A 26,828-nucleotide genomic window follows, 5' to 3' on the forward strand; every position below is an offset into this window, starting at 1 on the left:
TTTTATTTTATTTTTGCCACAATATTTGACGGCGTTTAGTTTGCTTGACAATATGAGTTTTACTTGCTGACTTTGATGCGGCTGATGTCCCCTCGCCGAAAAGGTCAGGCCCTTCTTGAACTTGTTTAGGCGGGTCTAAATTCTCCGGTGGATTTTCCCTCCAAATCAAAATTAGGGGTTTATTAACTGAAATTGAAGTTTAGGGAGTTTGTGGTCAAGGGTCCAAAAATTGGAGATGGTGGGTGATTATTAGCCAATTTTTGGCTAAACCCAAATTAAATTCTCTGTACTATTCTGTTAAAATAAAGAAGTCCTTGCATTATCAATAGTTAGGTTAAAAAGTCCTTGACTCGCACGCATATCTTCTTCCTTATATATCCGACATAATTTTTTAACACAATCAAAATAGTTTGTCTCTTCCCCACCGCTGCCAGTGCTAGCCTTTCCGTCCGCTTCCGCCGCTACTAGTATTGTGCCTAACCTCCCGTTTCCGCCTCCGCTGCTATCTGTCGTCGCCGCCGCCGTTGCTGCTTCGTGTTGCGCTGTTTCCCTCTGCTGAATTTTATAGGTTTTTTCTTTTTGCTTCATCATAGTTATTTCGTGTACCTAATTCAGTATCTATTTAAATACAGTAATAATTACTACCAATTTAGAATAATTATCTCCATTTTAAATGAGATTATACAATACAAAAACTGCACTTATACCTTAACAAATACAGTTAATGGGTCACCATAAACCCCAAGAAAAATAATAATAACTTATCTTATGAATTCTTAATTCTATTATATTATAGACAGTGTCGGACCCATAAATATTTTATAAGATGTCAAAATTATATTAAAATTTTATAAGATGAATAAAATTGTATAACAAATAAATTTTAAGATGGGCAAACCATATAATTTAAGGTGCCCACCATACGCTCTTCCTAGGTCTGCCCTTGATTATAGCATCATTAGGAGCTGATATAGTGTAAGTTCTCTTGCGCTGCGCTAGTGAAGATGGTTACGTGTCACATATTGAATTCGAGGAATCTATATATATAGTATAAAAGATAATCCACATCATTGTATATTGAATAGTGTTTGGGTTCTCTTTTACTAAAAAGTCCTCATTTTTAAAAATAATTCCATAAAAATCAGCATAGATTGAATATTAATTCTGTCTTTTTTGGTCAACTGAAGCTACTTTTAATTAAAATGACCAACTTTTTATATTTAATTACAAGGAAATCAAAATATTCCTATTTTTTTTTTGATCTTATCCATATAGCCTAAAAGAGAATCCAAATCATTGTACATTAAACAGTGTTTGGATTCTCTTTTACTGAAAAGCCCTCATTCATATAAGTAATTCTAATAAAACCAACATTATATAGATATATGTTTTGTCCTTTTTCGTCAACTAAAGCTACCGCTTACGAAAATGAAGGGCTTTTCAATTTTCATATCCAAATAGGAGAAGAACAAAATAATCTTATATTTTCTGGTTTATTTTGTCTTCATATTTACAGTACATTTACTATAAAACTCATTGTTTCCTTCATTATTCTTGAAAAGATCTACATGGACCTTCACACATCAGAGTCCTTTTAGTAAATTCATTTTGTTACTTTACAAATGTTCATCTTTTAAGATTTATTTATAAAGTACTTATTATGAAGCTAAATTCTCCAACAAATATTTTTGAAATAATTAACTAAATAGTTGTCATTGAATAATTTAATTATTAATAAATTTACAATATATAAATTATTAATCTGTGACATGTAGATGTATTATAGATTTAGGTTAGTAAAACTGAATCAAAGATTAAAAAATATATTAAAAGATGATAACTTTTTCAGCTAAATTTAATAATTTTGTATTATTTTTTAATTTTTTACTATTTATAATTTAATTTATTAAAATTATAATATTAAATTTTATTATATGTGATATAAACTTAACCTATCCTGAATCCTCTGGACTTCAGTGTTTTTATGTCTTTATTTATCTGTTTTTTAAGTATTGTTTATATATAGTTTCTATATTTAATTTATTTTGATTTTTTTAAGAAAAGAAGCGTACACTACACTCGACGTAAAACGCGCATGCGACCGAATTTAAAAGAAAACTAAATATATAAAAATCCAATATTTTTTTAAAAAAATTGGGACCTATTGAATTAAAAACTTAACCAATTAACTCAAATTTACTTTATCATTTTTCTACATGATAACGATAAGATACCTGAACACACGTGTACAGGACCAGCCCATAATGCCTATCCCTAAGGTCTCAAACTCAAACTTTAAAGCCCCTATATAAAAATGAGATCTTTTAAAATAAATTAAAAAATATAAATATTTAAGAATATTTTTTTATTGAACTTTTAGTGATATGTATAAAAAATAGCTAAATTTAATAATTTTATATTATTTTCTAATTTGTTACTATTTATAATTTAATTTAATTTATTATAATTATAATATTAAATTTTATTATATGTGGAATAATTTAACCTATTCCGAAGCGAAGCGAGGGTTTTTTACTAGTAGGAAATTAAAAACAAAATTTGTATTAGATTTTAATTACTGTTTCAATATTGTTAAACGAATAAATGAAGTAATGAACTGAGTTTGAGTTCATTCAAAGTTCGAATCTAGCTCGAACTGAATATGAATATTTCATTCATATAATTGTTGACCATGAACATCTCAAAACTTAGTGCCGGCTTGATTACAACCCTATTTAACACCTGACCATCAAATCTACTAAAAAGCTACTGTGTTAATGTGTTATAAACTAAGTTGCACGGAAACGGAAACTGAAACGGAAACGGCGAAACGAATTTTTTTTCAAAATACAAGAAACGGAAACGTGGGAGAAACGTGTAAATAGTAAAAATATAGTATATTTATGAATATTAAAAATTATAAAATTATGTAATCTATACTTCTATCTATCTATCTATTTATTTATAACAATTTTATATGTGGGAAGGGGGGTGGACAGACAAAATTACCATAATAGACTTCATTAAGGGTATAATCCATATTAGAAAATATAAAATTAAAAAATAATAATTATAATAAGAGTTTTACTTTTAATAGGAGTAATCTACAATAACTACAGTAAAAATATAAATAACAAATATGGATAATAATTTACAATCCTAATCCTAATGTAACTATAATTCTGAGAAATTAAACCAATTATTATTATGTTTGTATTGTATTTTAATACAAACATATAGAGCCCAACAAAAAATGCATTACGCATTTAAAGGAAACTCAGGGAACTCTTTTTATAAATATACATATTAAGTGAAGTTAATAGTAAAAAAAAAATACCTTTAGTTAATTTGTTTGAGAAAGGTTAAAGATGTTCTTCTAATGCGTTTATCCAAACAAATAAGAACTGATGGAGTCTGCCTTCTGAACCGGTGAGTGAACCTGCAAAACAGGGTAGAAGCTAACCGGACGGTGGTTGTCCGATTAACTCTCCGATGCTAAAGTCAGTTTAGAGCTTTGAGCAGCGTTTTGAGTATATGAATGTAATTATGATTCTAGGCATACCTCGTGCTCCTTTTATAGTAGTCGAATATACCTAGTAGAGTTGTATTAGGCAGGTGAATCCTACTTTGTAGGGATTCGGCCGTATCGTAGAGATTCTCCTGATTTGTCGGGATCTACCTTAATCTGATAAGAGTCCTATTTAGGAACGTCTTCCTAAATAGTCTTATCTTCCTAAAGTAGAGCTTATCCTTCCATATGTAGTGTTTGTGTCCAAATAGGACAAGATTTCCATATTTAGTCGTTTACCCGAATCCCGGACTCGAAGCGCTTTCGGCGGATCACGCGGGATTCGGTCTTTATTAGCGTGTTACCGAATCTTAGAGATTCGGCATCTCCTTCGTATCTTTCGGTCTTCAGGGGGAGTCCGGTGTCGCCTGAGAGTGGATCTCCTGCAACTCGGCTCCATTATACTTACAGTAGGATTCGGTATCCATCATTAGCCCCCCCGCAAGTGAGCTGAAGTAGTTTGGCATTTATGCCTTAGTGGATTTTAGCTCTTTTGGAGCTGAGTTCTTTTATACGGGCGAGTCGTTTTGTATTCCGGGCGAGTCGTTTCATATGTTTGTGGGCGACGTTTCATCTTTAGTGAGATTCTGCGTTGCCACGTGTTGTCCATCAGTAGAGGGTTATGACTGGATGAAGGACAAGTGTCTTCGTGCGCTATTAGTTGGTCCTTATTTGTAATTATGGGATCTCGTCTTTTCAGTTTCTTTGGTTTAGGCTATATAATTGTTCATTTTCTTCAATTTTCTTTCTTCTTTAACCTTTACTTTCTCTGCAACTACTTAAACCTTCGATTTCTTCAAGCTTTCTGTGGGTTTTCTTTTTCTGCTGTCAAGATTCCTCGTTTTCAAGTTGCTCCTTATCTTTCTTTTGATCCTGCGTATTTGCTTGCGAGGTATTTTACCTTTTCTCTAATTTAATTTCTTGGTAGTTTTTCAGTTTTCATTTTATTCCTTCTGTTCTTCTTGTTCTTCGTCTTGTTCTTCTTCTTTTCCTTTCTTTTGATCTTTTAGAGTTTTAATTTCATCATCATTCCGTGTTTCCCCCCCATTTTAAAAATTTTAAAATGTCAGAAGTAACTGAGGGGGCGAAGGGTGCTCGTGACGAGCTAGAGTATACCCGGAGCTCCTTGTCAAGAGAGCAGATACTCGGTTATGCCGAGGAATTTAGCTTTCCCGAGTCGTATGTTATTCTGAGGCCGGCAAAATCGTATCGGGCGAATCATAGCACCGATTCGCCTTCCAAGATAGTAATTTTTCATGAACAGCTTTTAGCGGGTCTTAGGTTTCCTTTAGAGTCTTTAATCGTAGAGGTCTGTCATAATTTAGGTGTTCCTTTGGGTCAACTGCATCCGAACGCGATTCGCCTTCTTTGTTCTTTTATGGAATCGTGTAGGGTTCGGATGCAGGAGCCTTCGCTTGCTCTTTTTAATTATTTTTATGTTTTCTCCCGCCGAAAGGGTGAGGAATTTATTTTTGCTGGTGGTCGACCGAATCGATCTCTTTTTAGTCTTCCTTCTTCTTTGAAGGGTTGGACCCCTAAGTTTTTCTTGGTTCAGCACTCTTCTTTCTCCTCTTTTTCGCGGAGTTTTACTTCTAGTAAGGTTTCGCTTACTAATGTACCTGATCTGGATGATGGGGAGAAGGACTTCGCCCTGTCTTTGCTGTCGGATTGTCGTTTTGACAAGCCCAAGTACAGCGTTCTTTTAGAACAGTATTTGAGTCGCCGTGAAATACTTTTGGCGGGTCTTCCTTTAGAAGGTATTTTTCTAATCTTTTGTTGTTATGTTTTTGTTTTGTAGGATGTCGACTTCTCTTGAACATTTGCTTGACAATTTTCATGTCGATATGACTGTAGATATGGGCGAGGTCACCAGCGGCGTTCCTAATCCTTCTACAATCGCCGTGCCGAATCCGACGCCTGATTCGGTGAATCCTGATCTTGATCCTGCTTCTGGCGATCAAGTTCCTGCTGCGACTTCCGAGTCGCCTCTGCTTCCTTCGAAGGAGTCAGGTCCTTCTCTGAAGGGGTTGCCTACCGCCGGCCAGAAGCGTCCTGCTGAGGACCAGGCTGGAGCTTCTACCAAGCGTCCCAAGAAGAAGAAATCTTCTGGGGTGTCTATTGAGGAGGCACCTCGGTTTGCTGCTTGGGCGGACGCGCAAAATCCGCCTCGTCTTTCAAACGTCGCCATTCTTCATGCTTGCATGGAGAATATTATGATAAAAGAGGACATTGAGTCCATTGATCGCGAACATGGCGATAATTTGGCTGAGTTCGCCTGTCTCGGCGGTTTTTCGGTATGCTTCTTTCTTTTTTATATTATGATTTGCTTCTCCTTTTTTCTTTTGTTTTTCTTATTTGTTGTTTTCTTTCGCAGGTGGTCCAGTCCATCGCTGTTTTGGAGCGCCGCCGAAGGGATGCGGTGGATCAATTGAAGAAGCTCCAGAGAGATTCCGAATCCTGGCTCTCCGAGAAACAAAAGATGGAGGAGGAGGCTGGCGAGGCGACTGGTCTGATCCAACAGCTGAGGTCCTCCGTATCTACCAAGACTCGGGAGATTTCCGCTTTAGAGGCTCGGGTTCGAACTTTGTCCGAGGAAGTCGAGTCTCTACAATCTTCTTCAGGTGCTCTCACTAAGGAGAGGGATGATCTGAAGAAAGAAGAGGGGCGTCTCCGCCGGCGATTGGGTGACTCTGGGAGCTTTTATTCCCAAGTCATGACTCAATACCGGTTGGCGATCGGGGCAAAGCTGCGGGAGCAGAATCCTGGCGTCGATCTTTCTGGAGTCAATCAGTTGGATCCTGCTTCTTTGGCGAAGGAGGTGAAGGCGAAGCTTGATAAGCAGAAGCAAGACGCTTTGAATAAGGCTTAGTTTTTATTTTCTCCTTTTTGTATTTTTTGCTTTCGCCTTTTTTTGTATTGGATCGTGGGCGGATCCTTTGTAATTTTTCTTCTGTGAATATAATGATCTTTTGACCATTGCTTTTCTTTAGTTGTAGAGTAAATCTAAACTCGTTTGTTATTTTGAGAAGTTAATCTAAACTTCTGCTGGTGTAATTTATTTGTAGGTCCGAATGGATCCTTTTATTTATTTGACTCGGACGAGTCTAAATTATTTTTTAACTAAGATTCAAACGACTCTTGTTAAATTGTATGTATTAGGTCTCGAGCGAGCCTATAAGGTTTGTTTCGCCAAATCGCCTTTTATTTCAAAAATGGAAATAAGTACAAGCCATGAATTTATTGATAATACTTTCTCAGGTGTTCTACATTCCAATATCTGGGTACCATGGACCCAGTTATTGTCTTTAGTCTATATGCGCCTTTGCCAGTAGCTTCTTCTATGATGAAGGGGCCTTCCCAATTAGCTTGCATTTTCTTTACTCCTGCGTTTCCTCTGCCAACTTCCGCGTTTCGTAAGACCAGATCGCCTCTTTGAAATTCTCTAAAATTCATTCTTTTGTTATGGTATCTTGCAGCTTGCTTCTTGTATGTAGCGGCTCGGGCTGCCGCTTCATCCCTTCTTTCCTCTAGTAGGTCTAGACATAGCCTTGTTCTAGCCTCGTTAGTTTCTTCTTCTAGATAGTTTACTCTGATGCTGGGTATTCCAATTTCTACTGGAATTACTGCTTCAGTACCGTAGGCGAGCCTGAAAGGTGTTTCGCCAGTTCCTTTTCTAGGAGTTGTTCTGTATGCCCATAGGACGCTGTATAATTCTTCTGCCCAGTTCTCCTTATACTGAGAAAGTCTCTTTTTTATTCCTTGTGCTATGGTTCGGTTGGTGACTTCTGTCATTCCGTTTGTCTGAGGGTGCGCCACCGAAGTAAATTTCAAATTGATCATTAGTCCTTTGCAAAATGCCTTGAACCGCTTGCAATTGAATTGTTTGCCGTTGTCTGCTATTACAGTGTGGGGTATGCCGAATCGGCATATTACTTCGTTCTTGAAGAATTCCTCTACTTTGGCTGCGGTGATGGTTGCGACAGGCGCTACCTCTACCCATTTTGTGAAGTGCTCTATTGCGACGATTAGGAATTTCACTTGATGTTTTCCCGTTTCGAACGGTCCAACTATGTCAATCCCCCAAGTGGCGAACGGCCATGGGCTTTCCATTGATCCTTGAGGCACTGCTGGTACACGACTGATGTTGTCGTGTCTTTGGCATTTATCACATTTCTTGACTAATGCTTTTGCGTCTTCTTTGATGGTCGGCCAGTAGTATCCCTGGAGTATTGTTTTTCTTGCTATGGTGACTGCTCCTTCGTGCGCGCCGCATATTCCTTCGTGGATTTCCTTTAAGATGGATTCTCCCGTCTGAGGCGAGACGCACCTAGACCATGGATGAGTTAATGAGGTTCGGTAAAGAACTCCGTTGTGAAAAGAGTAGTTGGCAGATTTTCTGATGGTGCGAATGGATTCGACTTTGTCTGTTGGTAACTCGCCGTGGTCTAGATATTTGATTAGTGGAGTCATCCAGGAGTCGGCCTCCTCGATTGCCATGACTTCTGTCTTTCTGGTGCTTGGTGATTCGAGAATTTCCTTTAGCTGCATTTTAGTGAATAGATCTCCAAGTTCTGACGCTGATTTGGCGATGGCGTCGGCTTCGATGTTTTCCTCTCTCGGGATTTGAATGATTTCCCATTGTCCTCCTTGTGCTTCCAGCTGTTGGAGCTGTGTTTTGACTTGACTCAGGTATTCGATCATCCCTGTTTCTTTGGCTTGATATTCTCCCTTGACCTGATTTACCACCAGCTGGGAGTCGCTATAGATCTTTAGGATTTCCGTTCTTATTTCTAATGCGAGGCCGAGGCCTGCGATTAGGGCTTCATACTCAGCTACATTGTTGCTGGCGGCGAATTGGATGTTTACTCCATATTCGATCCTGATTTTTTCGGGTCCTTTGAGGATGGCTCCTGCTCCAGCTCCTTTTTCATTCGACGCTCCATCTACGTGGAGTTCCCATACCAAGGCTGGTTTGGGTTGGCCAGTCTCGGTTGGAGTTATTTCTGCTACGAAGTCCGCCAAAGCTTGTGCTTTCAGAGTCGGGCGAGGTTCGTATCTTATGTCGTGTTCGCTGAGTTGGATGGACCAGTGGACTAATCTTCCGGAGGTTTCTGGTCGTTGGATCGCCTTTCGCAATGGTTGATTTGTTCTTACCACAACGTTGTGACTTTGGAAGTAGTATCTCAGCTTTTTAGCTGTGGTCAGTACGGCAAGTGCCATTTTTTCGATCTCGGGGTATCGTGTCTCCGCACCCTTCAGGACTCGACTGATGTAGTAGATTGGCTTCATCTCGTTATCTTCCTCCCTTACCAGCACTGTCCCGATGGTCTCGTGCGTGGTGCTGATGTATAGGTATAGTGTCTCCCGTTTCAGCGGTCTGCTTAGCAATGGAGGGGTGACGAGGAACTTCTTTATTTCTTCAAAAGCGTTCTCGCAGTCTTCATTCCATTCAAATTTTTGTGTTCCTTTGAGGGCTTTAAAGAAAGGCAAGCATCTTTTTGCTGAGCAAGACATGAATCTACCGAGTGCTGTGATTCGCCCGTTGAGTTTTTGAACTTCATTTATGCTTTTTGGTGCCTTCATGTCCATGATTGTCTTGATCTTTTCGGGGTTCGCCTCTATTCCTCTTTGAGATATCATAAATCCCAAGAATTTCCCGCCTTGTACGCCGAACGTGCATTTGTCAGGGTTCAGCTTCATTCCAAACTTATTCAGTATGTTGAATGTTTCTTCAAGATCTTTTGCATGGGTTTCTTCCCTCTCGCTCTTGATGATCAGGTCGTCTACATACACCTGGACTCGTTTTCCTATCTCGTCTTTGAACATGAAATTCATAAGTCTTTGGTATGTTGCTCCAGCATTTTTCAAGCCGAAAGGCATTGCCGTGTAGCAGTAAGTTCCTCCCTCCGTGATGAACGAAGTCTTTTCCTGGTCTTGCTCCTTCATCTGAATTTGGTGGTAGCCTTGAGCTGCGTCGGCTAGGCTATACATCGCGTGTCCAGCAGTAGAGTCCACGAGTTGATCGATATCTGGGAGAGGGTAGCTATCTTTAGGACACGCTTTGTTTAGATCGGTGTAATCCACACACATTCTATTTTTTCCGTTGGCTTTCTTTACGATAACTACGTTAGCTACCCATTCGGGGTAGTGGACTTCGTATGAATCCTGCTTTCTCCAGTTTTTCTACTTCTTCAGCGATTATTTTCTGTTTTTCTTCCGAGAACTTCCTTTTCTTTTGCTTCACTGGGTTCGCCGCTTCTGCTACATTTAGATCATGAGTAATGACTTGGGGGTCTATTCCGACTATTTCCGAGGCGTTTGCAGCGAAGGTTTTGACGTTGTTTTTCAGCATGGCCGTGATTTCGCTTTCGATCTTTGGGTTCATGTTTGCGCCGAGATTTACTCTTTTCTCCTTGTCGAGTTGGAGTTTCTTTGTTTCGCCTTCGGGTGCTGTTTCTTTTTCTTCGATGTCGTGATTAAGGATTTCTTCTATTGCCATTGCTTCGCCTGATTCTTTTATTGCTTGTTCGTAGCACTTTTTCGCCTCGGCTCGGTTTCCTTGTATCGTGATAATTCCTTGCTTCGTCGGTATCTTCATGGTTAGCGCCTTTATGCTCGTCACGGCGGCTGAGTCGTGGAGGAAAGGTCTCCCCAGTATCGCGTTGTACGGCAGGTCGATTTCTACGACGCTAAACCGTGTAGGTAATTCCTCGCTTTTCCTTGTCCTTCCTAGCTTGACATCGAGTGTAATTGTTCCGTTGGGCTTAATTGGCAAGCCCCCAAATCCTACCACAGGAGTGGCATTTCGTTTTAGTTCCGCTAGGTCTCCTCCTAGGCTTTCGTAGGCCTTTTTTGTTATTAGGTTTATTGCGCTTCCTTCATCGATCAGGATTCTCTCAACGTTCCAGTGTTCGATGATCATGGCCACTACCAGAGCTTCGTTGTGCTCTTCAGCTATTCTCCCGAAGTCCTCTCCGTCAAAAGTCACTGGAGGAGGAGTTGAGAGTTCTGTTGCTTTTCGTTTTCTTTGTGTCGTTTGATCCTTCAGGTTTACTCTTTCAGAAGTCATCTTCTTCAATGAGATTTGTATTTGAGTTCAGAAAAGCTCCTTCTTTTGAAGTTTAGTTAAGCTTTTCCCACAGACGGCGCCAATTGATGGAGTCTGCCTTCTGAACCGGTGAGTGAACCTGCAAAACAGGGTAGAAGCTAACCGGACGGTGGTTGTCCGATTAACTCTCCGATGCTAAAGTCAGTTTAGAGCTTTGAGCAGCGTTTTGAGTATATGAATGTAATTCTGATTCTAGGCATACCTCGTGCTCCTTTTATAGTAGTCGAATATACCTAGTAGAGTTGTATTAGGCAGGTGAATCCTACTTTGTAGGGATTCGGCCGTATCGTAGAGATTCTCCTGATTTGTCGGGATCTACCTTAATCTGATAAGAGTCCTATTTAGGAACGTCTTCCTAAATAGTCTTATCTTCCTAAAGTAGAGCTTATCCTTCCATATGTAGTGTTTGTGTCCAAATAGGACAAGATTTCCATATTTAGTCGTTTACCCGAATCCCGGACTCGAAGCGCTTTCGGCGGATCACGCGGGATTCGGTCTTTATTAGCGTGTTACCGAATCTTAGAGATTCGGCATCTCCTTCGTATCTTTCGGTCTTCAGGGGGAGTCCGGTGTCGCCTGAGAGTGGATCTCCTGCAACTCGGCTCCATTATACTTACAGTAGGATTCGGTATCCATCAAGAACCATCTATTAGCAAAATTTATTATTTCGAGGTAACTCTTTTATTCAATTAATTTTATATGTTTTGATGTTATTATTTATTAGTTCTATCGATGAATTTATCGAAAGTATTATTCACATTGGGTTTGTTTTAATGTTTGCTTTAAATTCAGCTTTATTTTATTATTGAGTTTTTTATGTTTTGATGCTATAATTTTTGCTGTAAGTATATTTCAAGTCATTAGCTTATATTGAATTTTATTTAATATTTGCTACAGTGGTAAACAGGATAGGATTTGTGATTTTAATGGATAACAATAGTAAACCATATGTAAAATTAATATTCTAAATTAACATTATAGAAAATACTATGCTTTCCGACTCTATAGTCATGTAATTCATGACCAAAGTTTAAGTAAGACAATACAAATTAAATAGAACTCTAATTACAATATGAAAAGTAATTAAATGAAATTTTAATTTTAGTAAAAAAAAAAAGTGTCTTCAGTTATTGTAGTGATATAAAATACCAGCACTTTGGCTATAACATAAAGTTAAATTAGAGTTGGAGATCACATAGGAGTTTAATTGTAACAAAAGAATACGAATAAGAGTTTAGTTTTATCTTATACGATGTCAATCTCTTTTCTTATACGAATAAGAGTTTAGAGTTGGAGATCACATAGTAGTATAGCTTCAATGTTTCTTTTACTTTCAAAATACCCTCCATTAATTAAGAAAAAAACTAAAAAAAAATAAGAAATAATTATGAATTTAATAATGACAGTAATAAACTAGACAGAAATCTAATTATTAGAAAAAATCGTATATGAAAATTAGCTTTTAAAATTAAATTAAACATAATTTGATTTAATTAGAATTAAATATAATGAAATTATAATATTATAACAATTTTAAGTTTAATAGAATTCTTAAAGTATCGGAATCCTATAGTTCTAAGTTTAATAGGGTTCTCAAAGCAAATTTAGTTGATTTTTTTATATAAATTGAACTTCCTAAAAGTTAAATTAATGTTTATAGAACAGCTAACAAAAGCTAAAATTCATGAAAAATAGACAATTTATCTAAAGCTAAAAATTCAATCAAAAGAGATGGACATATTTACTTCTAACAAGGTATGTAATTGAATTGACTTGAGAATAGTGAAATTATTTATGTTACTTTTATGTTTTATGATTTGTAATTCGGCGGGAATGGTTTGTTGTAAAAATTGATTCTACACGTGTTGATTGATTGTAGTTACTAAAAAGTTAGATTTTCTCTCTGTTAGTTTTGTATTTTATGATTTGTAACTCGGCGGTAATGGTTTGTTATAAAGATTGATTATATACATGCCCATGAGAGTTTTATAGTGGGATAAAATCTCATTATGTTGATTGATTGTAGTTACTAAAAAATTAGATTTTCTCTCTCAATTGTGATTTTTCCCAATTTTATCTTAGTTTTTTTTAGGTATTGTTATCTTTAAATGATTTTTATCATGTTTTTCTAGATAATGTTGAAGGTCTCTTTAATAGCTATAATGATTCATTATTAATTAAATATGCTTTTAAATCTTTAGAGACATGTTCGAGTTCGAAAATTGGTAATTATTTAATTGTTATCTAATCATATTAATAACTAAATAATAACAATTGATCACTTTTCTACTTAATGGGAACATAAATTTAATTGTATCTTAAAACTTTGATTTGATTTATTAAATTTTTGATAAACGTTCGCCGGAAATGTTCTATGGCAGTAAGTTATTTAAAAATTCACATATAAATATAATTTCAAATTTAACAAAACAATATATAATTTAAAACTATGTTTTGTGGGGTGAAATATATTCAAGTACAAAAACACAATAATAACCTCTGTCAAGAATAATTACAATATAGGTTAAACAAAAATTTAATATTACAATAGCACCTATGGGACCATTAACAAAAAAAACTGAATTTTTTTAATAGTATTATCGGATGATTATCGTATCCAAAAATAAAAAGGACAATTGTCCTACTCATATTCAAATTCAAGAGTTTATATCTCCAAAAAGAACTAACTATAATTAAAATAAATAGTTATAAGAACCAACAGTTTATCCGTGGGTTCATTTGGATTAATCATCTATGATTAGTATTGATCAATGTACTAGTCGTAACTCCGCGCATTTGCGCGGTATCAAATTTATATATAATATAAAGTAGAATTAAATTTAAAATAGTAATATTTATAATTTATTAAAAATGAAACTTATAATCTATGAACTAATAAAATAAAAAAATAAAAAAATCTACTCTAGTAATCCTAGTATAAATTATTTTAAAATAATAAATATCTACAATACATTTTTCATATTTTATATTCTTACAAATTTGCCTGCAACTACTTCTAATGAAATGTGGATCGGGTATCATGTTTCTTAATACTTTGATATATTCATCGAATCTTTTTGTGTGATTTGATTCTTTTGCAATTGATGTTCCTTATGTAATATAAAATGCATGTTGAATTATTGTAAAAACAAAAGATGCATTGTTGTTTTCTCTTTTAAGAAGACTACTTTAGATTACGGGGTTTTTGCATTAATGTTTTACAAAGAAATATACGAAAATACATTTGCGCAGAATAAAATAAATATTTAATCTAAATAATTATTTTATTGAAAAAATAATATCAAAACAATCCATCCATTTTTTATATAAAATTTTCTTGCAATCCATGTTGCAGGAAAGTTCTATTTTTTTTTTTTAGAATCAAAATTGCAGTAATCAAAGAACTGAAACGGTTACAAAAAATACGACTTTACTCTTCATATCTAATAATAAATTCTATTTCTATGGCGAATGAAAAAATAAATTAATAAAATAGAATTTATTCTATATTTTAATAATAAAAAAGGTACTATCTTGACAACCACTTAACTATTGATTGATATGAAATAATGTATTAAATATTTAAGAATACAAATTAACACTCTTTTCAAAATTAATTAATTAATTCAATACTATTTTTAATTCTATTTAATTGATCTTTTCATTATGTAGAAATTAATAAAATTTACTTATTCATCAAAAAATAGCTAATAAAATTATGTATAAGAAAGATTAAAATAAAAAGCAAGGTTTAAAATATTAATACAAGTAAATTTTATTATATATAATATTTTTCTCCTCATAGGAAATGATTTATAAATTTATATATAAAGTCCCTTTGAATAAATAATTACTTTAGAAATAAATAAATAAAAACTTAAACTAAAACATGATCTATAGCATAATATAAAAAATTTAGAGAAAAGAATTGCATTATCTAAAATAGACAACATATAAAATGTAAAGAGCAAAATATAGTCTATATAATCAAAATAACTTATTATAAAATAAAATTATATTTTTTAATCGAATTTGAAATATTAAGATGGAACAGTAGGAGCACAATTTCTATGTTTATAATAAATTTGTAATACATTGTTTATATAACATATTGTAAAAAATTGAAGCACAACCATATATAAATAAAAATAAAAGTTTGGATAGCAATAGGATTAAATATTTGAAATAAATATAATCTCTAATTTATCAAATTTAGAGATTAGTAAATAAAAAATTATTAATATTATCTATTAATTATAATTTTGATAAAATAGATAAATAAATAGTTTATTCAAATGGAAAACTCATGATAATGCTTTATTTGAAAATCAATTTTAATATTCTTTTTTGCTGAAAAGATTAGCCAATTTGCGGTGATGATGAGAAATAATCAATTTGTAGCCTAACACATCCAACACAATATCATAATTTTTTTTCTTCAATTTCATAATAAATTTATCATATAATAACAATAAGAATAACAAATATTATACGTAATTGACAATAATTAAATTAAAATATAACAGAATTTTTTATAATATGTCAAGAATCCAAATAACAGTATTTTTTTTATTATATGTTAAGAATCCAATTCCTACTTATGATGTTAGTAGGTGCAATTAATGTAAAGGTTAGTGATAGAATTAATGGAGTGCCAAGAAAAGTAATTGTAACCGAAAAATAAGAATAACAACATAGAAAAGTAAAATTACAAATTGCGCTAGATTTGTTAGTTGCTAACCAATTTGAAATCTACTTGATGTATATTCCCTCTGATTGAAAATTGATGCATCTCTGGAAATTTTTGATGGTGATTGAAAATTGATGCATCTCTGGAAATTTTTGATGGTCCGACGTTATCAACAGAGTACAAATTATGCTTGATGTTGTTATTGAGTTCATATATAATTATAAATAAGAGTTTGCATAGCAATAGAATTACGTGTTTGAAATGAATATAATCTCTAACTTATCAAATATAGAGATTATCTAATAAATTGGAAATTATTGAAATTATCTATTAATAATAAATTTAATAAAATAAGTAAATAAGTAGTTTATTTAAATGGAAATAAGTAAATAAGTAGTTTATTTAAATGGGGAACTCGTGTGGATGCTCTATTTGGTGAGAATCAATGAGAGGACTCTGTTGGTCCTCTCAATTATATAATATATAGATATAGATGTTATGAAAATTTAACATGTCACAATTGATGGGTCTCCTTGGATTTGGTAATGCAAAATTATCTTTATAGATCTAATTTAATAAGAAAAAACTTATGAAAAAATTTAAAAATATAAAATAAGTACTATAATTATTAATTACTTATGCAATATCAATATTTTTAAACTTACTGATTAATTATAAAATAAATAATATAAATTAAAATTAAAACATTTTTACATCTACAAATGTAAATTAATAATCATAACAGGATCATATAAATACTACACGTACTATAATTTTTATTTTATTAATAAAAATAATACTTTAATCATTATTAAATATAACGGGTCATTTAGATATCGCTCACGTACGTAGCACGTGGCGAAAAACTAGTACTACATATAAAAGCACGGAGAGAGGGGGGGGCCCCCACAAATTGACTAAATAATCATTTTCAGTTTACTACTAAATAAAGATTTTATAGTCATTAACTAATTAGTTATTTAATTAATCACTATTTTAATTAAAGTTCTAATTAGAGTAGGTAGCTAAATTATCTCCAATTTATTTTTTAATATGTAAAAACAACTAAATTATCTCCAAATTAGTAGGAATACTTATCTTTTAGTTTGAATGAAATACAAAATTAAAATACTGTATTTGGTCAATATATTATTATTTAAATTTCTATTTTAATATTTTAAAGATAGTATTAATAAAATTAAGTTAATTATTTAATATGTTTATTGAAAAGGTACGTTACGAGCCACGTGCATAGCACGTAATGCGAAACTAGTATATATAAAATTAAATTTTATTTATAAAAATGTATTTTCATATAAGTAAACTATTATAACAATTAATAAAATAAATTATTTGAATATATAACAAATATAATATATCAATAAATTCCATATCTATAAAGTCTGTGAGTAATTGATTAAGTTCTTTTATTTATAGGTAACCTTTTTTTAGAGTTTTTTTAACTATTTAAGAATTTTTTATATGTAGGAAACGGGTTCTCTTTAGGATACGAGTTTCCGATTTTTAGTATTTATGGAAACGGGCCCAAAACGTTTCTGTAGAGTTTCTGAGAGTTTCCGAAACGGGAAAACTCACTCTACATAAGGTTTCCGTGCATCCTAGGTTATAACCATCAAATCTACCTGCGTTTAAACATATAGGCCTGAAATCTTTGTTCAAGCTTTTTACAGAGAGTCTGAGAAAAACCCGGTAAGTATTTAGGTTAAAATCATTTATGATATGATATGAGTATGGTAGTGTTTATAAATGATTTAATTATCTTGAGATAACAATTAAATTTAATTGTATTCAGTAGAACCGAGCATCGGAGCCACTACCGTTTCTTGGTTGCCATCAGTTCGCTAAGGGTAGAGGTTTTATCTGCTAAAATAAAAATGTGAGTGGTATTGTCAGAGTATACTTATATCTTTTCTTCTTTCAAGTTCAATCATCTGACCAAACCAAAATTGTTTTGATTGTTTTTCCTGGGTTTAGGTCAAGAATATGTGTGAAAAATTTACCTAAAAATGTGAGAGAGGATCGTCTGCGACAAGTGTTCTCGAAAAAGGGGGAGATTACTGACGTGAAGCTTATGCGAACCAAGTACTGTCTTTTTCTTTTTCTTTAGGCAAAACTAGGTTTTCTTTTTTTTCATGATTTTATTTCTTTCTCTTAATATTGTTTCTTTTAATGTGGTTTTAGAGATGGCAAGAGTAGGCAATTTGCTTTCCTTGGCTTTCGCACTGAACTTGAAGCCCAAGAAGTTATCAAATACTTCAATAAATCTTTTCTTGATACTTCTAGAATTAGTTGTGAGGTGCAATTCTTCTTTTTTTTAATTTTTGTAATATTTGGTTTGCTATACAGTTTCTGGGTTCTTGTTTGTGTGGGGTTTCTAAGCTATGTGCTATCTTTTATTATTGTCTAGATTGCTCGAAAAGTCGGAGATCCAGATATGCCTCGTCCATGGAGTAGATACTCTAAAAAGAAAGAACAAAATGTGACTGAAAGTGGCATTGAAGTTTCTACAGAAAAAAATACCAGCCTCAATAGTACCCAAGAGGTGAAGAAAACTAATATCAAGGGAATTGAGAATGATGATCCGCAACTGCAGGAATTTTTTCAAGTTATGCAACCACGGACAAAGTCAAAATTGTGGTCGAATGACACCCTAGTTGCTCCCACAGCTGAGAAAAATATCATTATCAATCAGAAGGAAGCTCAATCAAAGAAAAAAGGCAAACAGAAGTCAGTTTTGGCAGATGATGAATTAAACAAAAATAACACTCAATCAAAGAAAGAAGGCAAACAGAAGTCAGTTTTGGCAGGTGGTGAATTAAACAAAAATAACACTTCTGAAGCTGAAAAGTCTATTACTGTTGCTCGTAATGAAGTCATCTCAGATGTTGATTACTTCAAAAGTAGAGTGAAGAAAGAGTGGTCAGATTCAGAAAGTGAAACCAGTCATGGCGATGACCACGATGGTAACAACGAGAATGAAGACAGTGATAGCGACTCGAGTGAAAAGAGTGATACCATGAAAGAGAGTCTCGAGAGCAAGAAAGTTAACAAGTTAGATCAGCATGGGCAAGATTATATCAAGGGTGTAGATCAACTGGAAGTTGAAACAAAAGCTCCTTCTCCAGATACTGATGGTGAAATTCTCAAACCTGAGAATCCTTCATCTAATTTGAATGATGAATTTTTTGAGGCTGGCCGTCTTTTTATCCGCAATCTTCCATATACCGCAACGTACTCATACTATTACCATCTCTTAAATTATATCAAGTGTTTTGACAACTATTTACAAGTGTTTGATGCGGATCTTTTTTGTCCTTTTTTTCCATCATGTTTATGGTTACAGGGAGGATGAGCTGGCAGAGCACTTTAGCAGTTTTGGGAACATCTCAGAGGTCCATCTTGTTGTTGATAAAGATACAAAACGGTCCAAGGGAATTGCCTACATTCAATATACACTTCCAAAGTATGCGATAAGGTATTTATAGGTCAATGCTTGAACTAGTTCTAAAGGCTGCATCCCTCCTTATCATGTTAGCTTCTATATTTCGTCATTACTTATTGAGCTTGCTGGTCGATAACTATTATATAGCAGCTTTAGCAGCAGATCTGCCCTGGTAATATGCAGAAATAGGATAGAAGTTTCCTCAACTGATGCCTATTAGGCTATATTAATATAAGAGTTGCTCTTTCTTATTCAAGAATTGCATTAAATTAATTAACAAAGATCTGCTTTTTGAGGGCAAGCCATCTCAACTTTAAGGTTGTTTATTTGTAACTTGTAGGACATCTGTCCACTTCAGTTCCTCTACTGCACAGTTACGAAGCTTCAATCCATGTCCACACTGGGTTGTCATCAACTTTATAATTATATACACTTACTAGCCATTAAATTAGTTAGGTGATATGTTGAAACTTATTTTCACCATGCAAATTTAGAAGAGAAGATAGATTTATGGAAATTCTTTCACACTTTGATGTTTCTGGTCCTTGTATTAGTTTTATTCGGCTATTAGATTTACATATGGTTTTCAATGTGCATAATTTTATGTTGTCATGAAGATTATAGAAACTTTTCACTTGTTTATTAGGCATTTTCCCTCTATTATTTGATGTTTTAATTAAATCAAATAACTCTGTTTTGTGTGCCTGCAGGGCCTTAGAAGAATTGGACAGTTCAATCTTCCAAGGAAGATTGTTGCATGTCATGCCAGCAAAAAAGAAAAAATCATCCGAAAAGCAAGAGTAAGCGACATATGTTGTATATTGCTTTGTGTTTCCTCCAAAATTGTTTTCTACATCTATGGGAGTAAGATTGTATTGCAAACCTTATAGGGTCCATGATTACGCAAAAGATGGTTTAAAAACTTTCAAGCAACGTCGGGAGGAAGAAAGAAGGAAATCTGAACTCGGTGGAAATACAAGAGCATGGAATACTTTGTTCATGCGATCTGATACAGTATGAAAAAACCTTACTATAGAACTATGCAATTTATTTATTCATAGGACTTTTCACTTTATTAGTTCTTTTGGTGACATTTATAATTGGTCCGAGACTAGATTTCAATTCAAATCATTTAGATTTTGTTGCCCATTTCTTCTCTCTAGGGATAGGCTTCAGTTAACATTTATATCTAGATTGAAAGGGCATGCATATTTTCTGTCAACTGAGTCTAGGAACATTCCATACATTTGCAAGTTGAGATGAATTATATTTTCTCATGTTCTAATATAGATGTATAATTGTGTATAGAGAATTATTTGGTTCCCTATGCTACTTTCAGCTAATAAGTATAATCTGATTGAACTATTTATTTACAAATTATCAGGTTATCTCACTATACTTACCTTTCACCTTCTAATCTGTAGCAATTATGCTGAAGGTTTGCAACGTGTTAAGCTTTGCCTCAACAAGTCATTCTTCATTCTCTAACATTGTAGCATCTCATTGCACATTGGAAAGGAATAATGAGTTTAGTTGGTTTATATAATGGTTCGTATATACTACAACTAGTATTTAGAGATTAAGTTTTTTCAGTCACGTGGATAGGCGTATCATAAAGTACTCGACTAGTACTGTACTGAGTTTCAGAGTTTATAATTGGTATCAAAGGAGCTTACTTATTCAAGCATGGAACTAAGTATAGTGTAGAATTAATTACTACATGTTATATTCTAGCTTATTTGGTTGTCTTTAATTCATTAATGAACAACTCTTTAAATAGGCATACAAAATAACCCTACTAAATACAAGAAGTCTAATTGAATAGGATTTAGACTGTCAATACATTATTCAAGGAAACATTCATTTTTAAAAGGAGAATAAAGTGGAAAATTAATTAATTGTCCGGATTTATCTCAATCCTCCTATGACATTTCTTGCCACAATAAATGTCCCTGACACTACACCAGGAAAGTCTGTGGGAACCACCTCTAGAATCCACAACTCTCTTAGTTGGCTATGGTTCTTGGTTGTTTGTTGGGCTTGAGTTTGAGTTTGATTTACCAAGTTTTATTGTCTTTTCTCATAGAGCTTATCCTTTGTAAATATAAATTTTAGCAAGATTTATTGTCATGCCCTTTTTATGATGATGTTTCTGTAACTGAATGATTGGTTTTGGAACTTGAGCGTTATACTCTCTCTTCATGTTAGGCGGTTGAATACATTGCTAGAAGACTTGGTGTGAGTAAGAGTAATTTGCTTGATCGTGAAGCTGGAGACCTTGCTGTACGTGTTGCTTTGGTAGAAACGCAAGTGATGGAAGAGACGAAGAAGGCTTTTGCTAATGTTGGAGTAAACATCTCGTCTTTAGAGGAATTTGCTTCTGGGAAAACTGATGGCAAGAGAAGCAACCATGTTCTGTTAGTGAAGAACTTGCCATATGGCTCTTCTGAAGGAGAACTTTCTAAGATGTTTGGGGAATTTGGTAGTGTGGACAAAATTATCCTCCCTCCTACAAAAACATTGGCCTTGGTGTGTGTCTCATGACTTTGCTTTTGTTATTTTCCTTATCATTTTTGATTTATTTGATTTGTAGTTATCAATATCTTTATGTTGGTATCGCTATTTTAATTAAGATGGACACTGCTTGTAATGGAAAAATCGTAAAAATAACATATTCAAATTAGTTTATGGGTCTAACAGAGGGGCAAAAGAGAATTTCATAGCAGTTAAATTGCTGTAAGCAGTAATTGGATTTGGTCCTAATATAGCAGGATACCTTAAGCTTAAATATGAACTTCTCACAAATGTTTTTTTTTTTAGAAAATGTGTATATGTTTTAGAATACAAGAATTAACTACTACATATTTCTATCCAAAAGAAAAAGACAGCATAAACGTTTAATAAATTCATCTTTCCTAATTTGTATTTTGTACTTATAGAGCATGTAGGCGATCTTGATGGTTTAGGGTGAAACTTAGAAGCTTGTTTGTGGAGTGGATTCAGGAATTCTTGGATGCTTTCATCAACAATTAATTTTTCCGTATGTCATCCTTATGTCTGCATTCAAAGATGTTAGATGTTATTAAGCTGTGCTTTTTAGATATCTAAAGTAGTCAATAGGTCTTTGCTAAAATATTCTGTCTGGAATATCACTGTTCGATGTTATTGCTTGAACAGATTTAAATGCTCGTGTTTATGATTATTAAGGGTTTACATGATATACCTGGGTTATTTCTCATTTCTGGTTCAAATGAGCCACCTTCTTGTGCTTAAAAACCGTCGGAGCATATGCTGCGCTGTGTTCATTATAATTTAATTTGGTTAGTGCCAATTATATAAAGACTTTCCTCTTTCCAGTTGTATTCATTGTTTTGATGCTTATTTTTGTTCAAATCTCTTCCCTAGTAGTAGTAACTTCGAATTTGACAAGTGTAGTCAGGTTAATTTATAATACAAGTGTATTCATCTAAAAAGAAAATATATAATACAAGTGTAAAATAGTTTTGGGTTATTTGAGGTATTTCGCTGCATCTGTTTCTGTTACCATGCAACGTATCCTGCTTCAGTCCTGCTGAGATACTATCAATGTCGTTTTGGCTGTTGTTTATTGATGTATGCCTCATCTGATATACATTTATATTGAAGTAATTTTTTGAACAAAAAAAATCAGTCGAGGCTGCTGATACTATTCTTTCAGTACCGCGACTTCCATCAATAGCAATTTTACCCAAACCTTTGCATTCAAAATATAAGAGAAACGAAAATAGTTTGATGGTGGCTAAGGTTTATCAAAATGAATAAGATAATGATTTCTAATTTTCTCTTGTAAATTAGGTAAAAACTAAAAAGTTTATTTAAGAAGGGCTTGTATATAGGGTAAAAATAATGATATTATTCAGTCAAAACAGGGATGATTTTATGCAGATTTAGTGCGGACAGAATTACAAGCTCCGGCAATGCTACATCTGCTTAATTTCACCAGATATTCTATCTATTGTTGAATTGAATTGAAAGGGATGTGGTGCATAAATATTTTGAAATTTAGAAGATATGATTACAATGCTAAAATAAAAAAAATTATGTCTTCTATTTTTGTCAAATCTCGAATATTTTTTGTGGATACCTCTTAAAAAAACCTTAACTGATGACATTTCAGGTTGTTTTTCTTGAACCATCTGAGGCTCGTGCTGCTCGTGAAGTGTTGGCATACAAGCGCTACAAGTAAGTTTTTCTTGTTTTGATGTAGTTTTCATCTTGTGTTTGAATCTTAAAAATACAAGTGCCTTGTAGTAGTGTGGAAAAAGTTGAAAGTTGATTTTTCATGTCATTATGATAATGTAGGGATGCTCCATTGTATTTGGAGTGGGCTCCATTCAATATCTTTGACAAGAATCCAACCTCTAAGAGCAATAAAGATGGTAATATTGCTGTAGGTGAAGTTGATGCCAAGAGAGTGACGCTGGAGCGAAGTGTGGAAGACATATCAGAACTAGAAATTGATCCTGATAGAATTGAGGTGTATGAATGTTTTCTTTTATGATTTTTCCTTTATTCTTAATTTTCATGCTTCTATATAGGCATCCAATATGATATGTGATAGTTTTTTACTATTATATAGGCATCCAATATGATACGTGTGATAGTTTTCTACTATTATATAGGCATCCAATATGATATGTGTGAGAGTTTTTTACTAATATATTGTAGGTCCTTGTTTGTGTGGAGAGATAGAAAAGAGGGATGAATTGTCATGGTGGGTTCAGAGAGGTCCTGGTAATTCTGTCCCTGTTGGCTGTTTGGTCGTCTAGGTTCAGAGGGGTCCTGGTAATTCTATCCTTGTTGGCTGTTTGGTCGTCTAGGTTCAGTAATCTATTATTTAAATATTCAAGATAGACAAATAAATTTATGTTGCTCAAATGAATAAATGTGAATTAGAAGCTCAAAAGGTGCATGTATTTGAAGGTATCTCTTCAATTCCAAGTGAGAACTAGGGCGTTTGAATAAAAATGGTTTGTTTAGATTTCCTCTTAATATAAAGGACCCAAATGGAAACTGCGGAAACAGGAACTCAGTCTGAATCTCCCCCTTCAGTTACACTAGTTATATATGGAAATCTGGATAATAATGTTTGAAAATGTATCAGATTGGATGATAGGTTCATGAATTGATTAGTGAGCATTATAAATGGGAAAGAAAAAGAAATGACGTAGTGGCTCTGAATGTTTCATGCAACATTTGGAATGATTTAGTCAAATAATTAAAAAATTAAAAAGTGTTAGGTTTTTATGTTAAATTTAGATAATTGCTAGGAAAAAGAATTCTTTTACTTCCTAAATTAAATGGGATAAAAGCATTCCTAATCCAAAATCTTTATAGCATAATATAGAATCATAGATAAGTCATCCCAACCAGTTTATGTTTGAGGTATCATTGACACGCCCAATACGTCTAATTTTTTTATCAGTATAAATTCATTGAGATCATGGATTTTGATTGATTTTACTGCTTTGTTCTTCTTCAGCTTCAACTTTGTTTTGTTTACCGGTCTTTCTCTCTTTGCTACAGTCCAGATCATTATTCGTCAAGAACCTAAACTTCAAGACATCTGATGAAAGTTTGAAACAGCACTTTAAAGAACAAATGAAGGGAGGAAATATCCTAAGCGTTAGGGTAATTATCCGTCTTCAGAACAATGATTAGCAACTCTTATGTTCTAATTTTTCATGTTGGGTTTATATTTGTTTTCAATACAGATAAAGAAGCATTTAAAAAATGGTAAAAACCTTTCGATGGGATATGGTTTCATCGAATTTGATGGTGTGGATACGGCAACAAGCTTGTGTACAGATTTACAGGTAATTTCAGACCTTGATAAACAGCATTTTCATCTTATTTGTCCTGAAATGGCTTTACTTATTTAAACCTGTATACTCCTTTTAGGGAACTGTTTTGGATGGGCATGCTCTAATCTTGCAATTGTGTCATGGAAAAAAAGATGAAGAAGTGAGGAAAAAAGTCGAGAAGGATAAGAGTTCTTCAAAGTTACTTGTGAAAAATGTGGCATTTGAGGCAACAAAGAAAGATCTTAGACAGCTGTTTAGTCCATTTGGCCAGGTGACCAACTTTTTTTTCACTTATAGTGCTAAGGACTAAGGAGAGGGATAAAAGTCAAGAAGGAAATTGCCCTTTAAAATTAAAAAGTATGTTGCTAAGGTTAGGTTATTTTTGATTAAATTTAAGGCAGAACCCTTATCAAGTTCCATACTTCCATGTACTATGCGTTTTTTGTTTATCCGGTCGTTAGAAATCAATTGGAATTCATCAAATCCTCTACTTATACTTTTCAATTATCAAGTCCTTATCTTAGCAATAATTTAAAAAGTTACAACTACGACGTTAGTTGACATTCATAATTTACAGATAAGCCGTAAAAGAAATTATACATCATCAAAGATTAAGTCAAAACATAATCTCTCAATTGAATTATGCTTTGTCTTGGTCTTTAACAATGTGTAAATTAACTTTTTATTGGTTTATAAATTGTGGACGTTAACTAACCACATATGATTGTAATTTTTTATTTCGCTCCATTTCCGTTGAGATGAGAATATGTTAATTGAAAAATAAAAGAGTACAGGGACTTGGTGAATTTCAATTGATTTTCAAGGATCAAATAAGCAAAACACAAATGAGTTTTGCCTAAATTTAATTATGAAGCCAAGCATATTGCAAGCAAAATTTCCCTCTTTTCTCTCATCTTTACTACATTTTACTTGACCTTCAAAAGTAAGGAATTTTTTTCCCTAGAATCTGGTCTATGGTTGACCATTTCATGCATGTGCTGAGACAATTGTTTTATTCTAATACTGTTGTGCTCAAGTGATTTTATTCTTCAAATGGTGGGCTTATGATTATTTTGGTCTTCATTCGTTAGCACAAATATTATGTTACTGATGAACTCTGGCAACATGCAGATTAAGAGCCTTAGGCTGCCTGAGAAGTTGGGAAAGCATAGAGGTTATGCTTTTGTCGAGTATGTCACAAAGCAAGAAGCGCAAAATGCACTTGCGGCGCTGGCAAGTACCCATTTTTATGGTCGACATTTGGTGAGCTTTCTGCTATTTCTACCATTCTTCTTTGACGCTATAGGGAACGAAACTTTGACGCTATAGGGAATGAGCTAGCGCTAACTTTGACGCTATAGGGAACGAGCTAGCGCTAACTTTTGATCTGATTTTCAGGTTATGGAGAGAGCTAAGGAAGGGGAGACCTTAGAAGAATTAAGGATCCGAACTGCTGCTCAATTCACCGAAGAGCATACTCCTGCGAAGGCATCTAAGAAAAGGAAAAATATGTCTGTTTTGGATCAAGGAACTATGAAATTTCATAGGATTGGCTCGTAATTATGTTATATAGAGAACTGGATAGCCCCAAATTTGAATCTTAGGAGCTACTTCATCTTTACTGCTCTCTTCGTCATTTAAGTTAACCAACAGTTTGTAAGGATTTTGTTAACTTCATCGCTAAATAGCACGGACATTTCCTTCAATCAACATTTTGTGTTTCGGGTACAAAAGTCTATTCAACACAGAAGACCTAAATAACATTGTTTAGGTACGAGTGTCTATTGGTGTCCCTGATGCATAGTTTCATTGTATAGTGTTTCTTTGACGAATGAGCTAAAGACATATCTATACATGTTGAAGAACTGGCAATTGCATCTACAATTCCAAGTTAATTTTTTTGTAGCTGTTTTATAGCCAATGGTGTGTTTTTTTGGCTTGATTTCCTTGCATTCCAATTCTACTGAATATTTTTTGTTTCAATATACATTTTTCTCTATTGCATTTTTTTTCTCATTCACATTCGTACTTTGAATATTTCTAGTAGTATTATTTTTTTCGAAATATAATTTTTAATTATGTCAATATCAAAAGCAGTTAAAATGGTTAGACTGTATTTCTATTTTTCTATTGATCTGACATAGAACTAGATATTT

The 26,828-nt window shown here is 33.7% G+C and overlaps 2 protein-coding genes across 4 annotated transcripts; both read left to right on the forward strand.

Annotated features, from left to right (window-relative positions):
- Positions 1-495: 495 nt before the first annotated feature.
- LOC126686593 (uncharacterized) lies at positions 496-26,577 on the forward strand. 3 transcript variants are annotated; one of them, XM_050380724.1, is made up of 16 exons: positions 496-568; positions 17,183-17,263; positions 17,362-17,469; positions 17,569-17,683; positions 17,795-18,618; positions 18,731-18,862; positions 19,540-19,629; positions 19,720-19,843; positions 21,038-21,358; positions 22,986-23,050; positions 23,171-23,345; positions 24,395-24,499; positions 24,583-24,684; positions 24,770-24,943; positions 25,804-25,935; positions 26,071-26,577. In XM_050380724.1, coding segments are annotated over exons 2-16 (2,631 nt in total). In that variant the 5' UTR covers positions 496-568; positions 17,183-17,261; the 3' UTR covers positions 26,233-26,577. The 3 variants fall into 3 exon arrangements, with proteins under 3 accessions (XP_050236681.1, XP_050236679.1, XP_050236680.1); XM_050380722.2 differs by lacking the exon at positions 496-568 and adding an exon at positions 16,969-17,076 and having other exon boundaries at positions 17,180-17,263; XM_050380723.2 differs by lacking the exon at positions 496-568 and adding an exon at positions 16,989-17,076.
- Positions 4,690-6,468, forward strand: LOC126686595 (uncharacterized). Its single transcript, XM_050380725.2, has 2 exons — positions 4,690-5,862; positions 5,943-6,468. The coding sequence occupies exons 1-2, from the start codon at positions 5,350-5,352 to the stop codon at positions 6,435-6,437; spliced, it is 1,008 nt and encodes a 335-aa protein (XP_050236682.1). The 5' UTR covers positions 4,690-5,349; the 3' UTR covers positions 6,438-6,468.
- Positions 26,578-26,828: the final 251 nt, after the last annotated feature.

This window comes from Mercurialis annua, linkage group LG6 (assembly GCF_937616625.2).
Source record: "Mercurialis annua linkage group LG6, ddMerAnnu1.2, whole genome shotgun sequence".
In the NCBI taxonomy this organism is placed as follows: Eukaryota; Viridiplantae; Streptophyta; class Magnoliopsida; order Malpighiales; family Euphorbiaceae; genus Mercurialis; species Mercurialis annua.

What these genes read in the sequence shown, in the direction of transcription:
- LOC126686595 (XM_050380725.2), top strand. Translation starts at nt 5,350, where the DNA reads ATGTTTTTGTTTTGTAGGATGTCGACTTCTCTTGAACATTTGCTTGAC. An exon ending in CCTGTCTCGGCGGTTTTTCG is followed by an intron (nt 5,863 to 5,942) that starts GTATGCTTCTTT and finishes TTTCTTTCGCAG; the next exon opens with GTGGTCCAGTCCATCGCTGT.
- LOC126686593 (XM_050380724.1), top strand. An exon ending in CTTCTAGAATTAGTTGTGAG is followed by an intron (nt 17,684 to 17,794) that starts GTGCAATTCTTC and finishes ATTATTGTCTAG; the next exon opens with ATTGCTCGAAAAGTCGGAGA. An exon ending in CTACAAAAACATTGGCCTTG is followed by an intron (nt 21,359 to 22,985) that starts GTGTGTGTCTCA and finishes ATGACATTTCAG; the next exon opens with GTTGTTTTTCTTGAACCATC.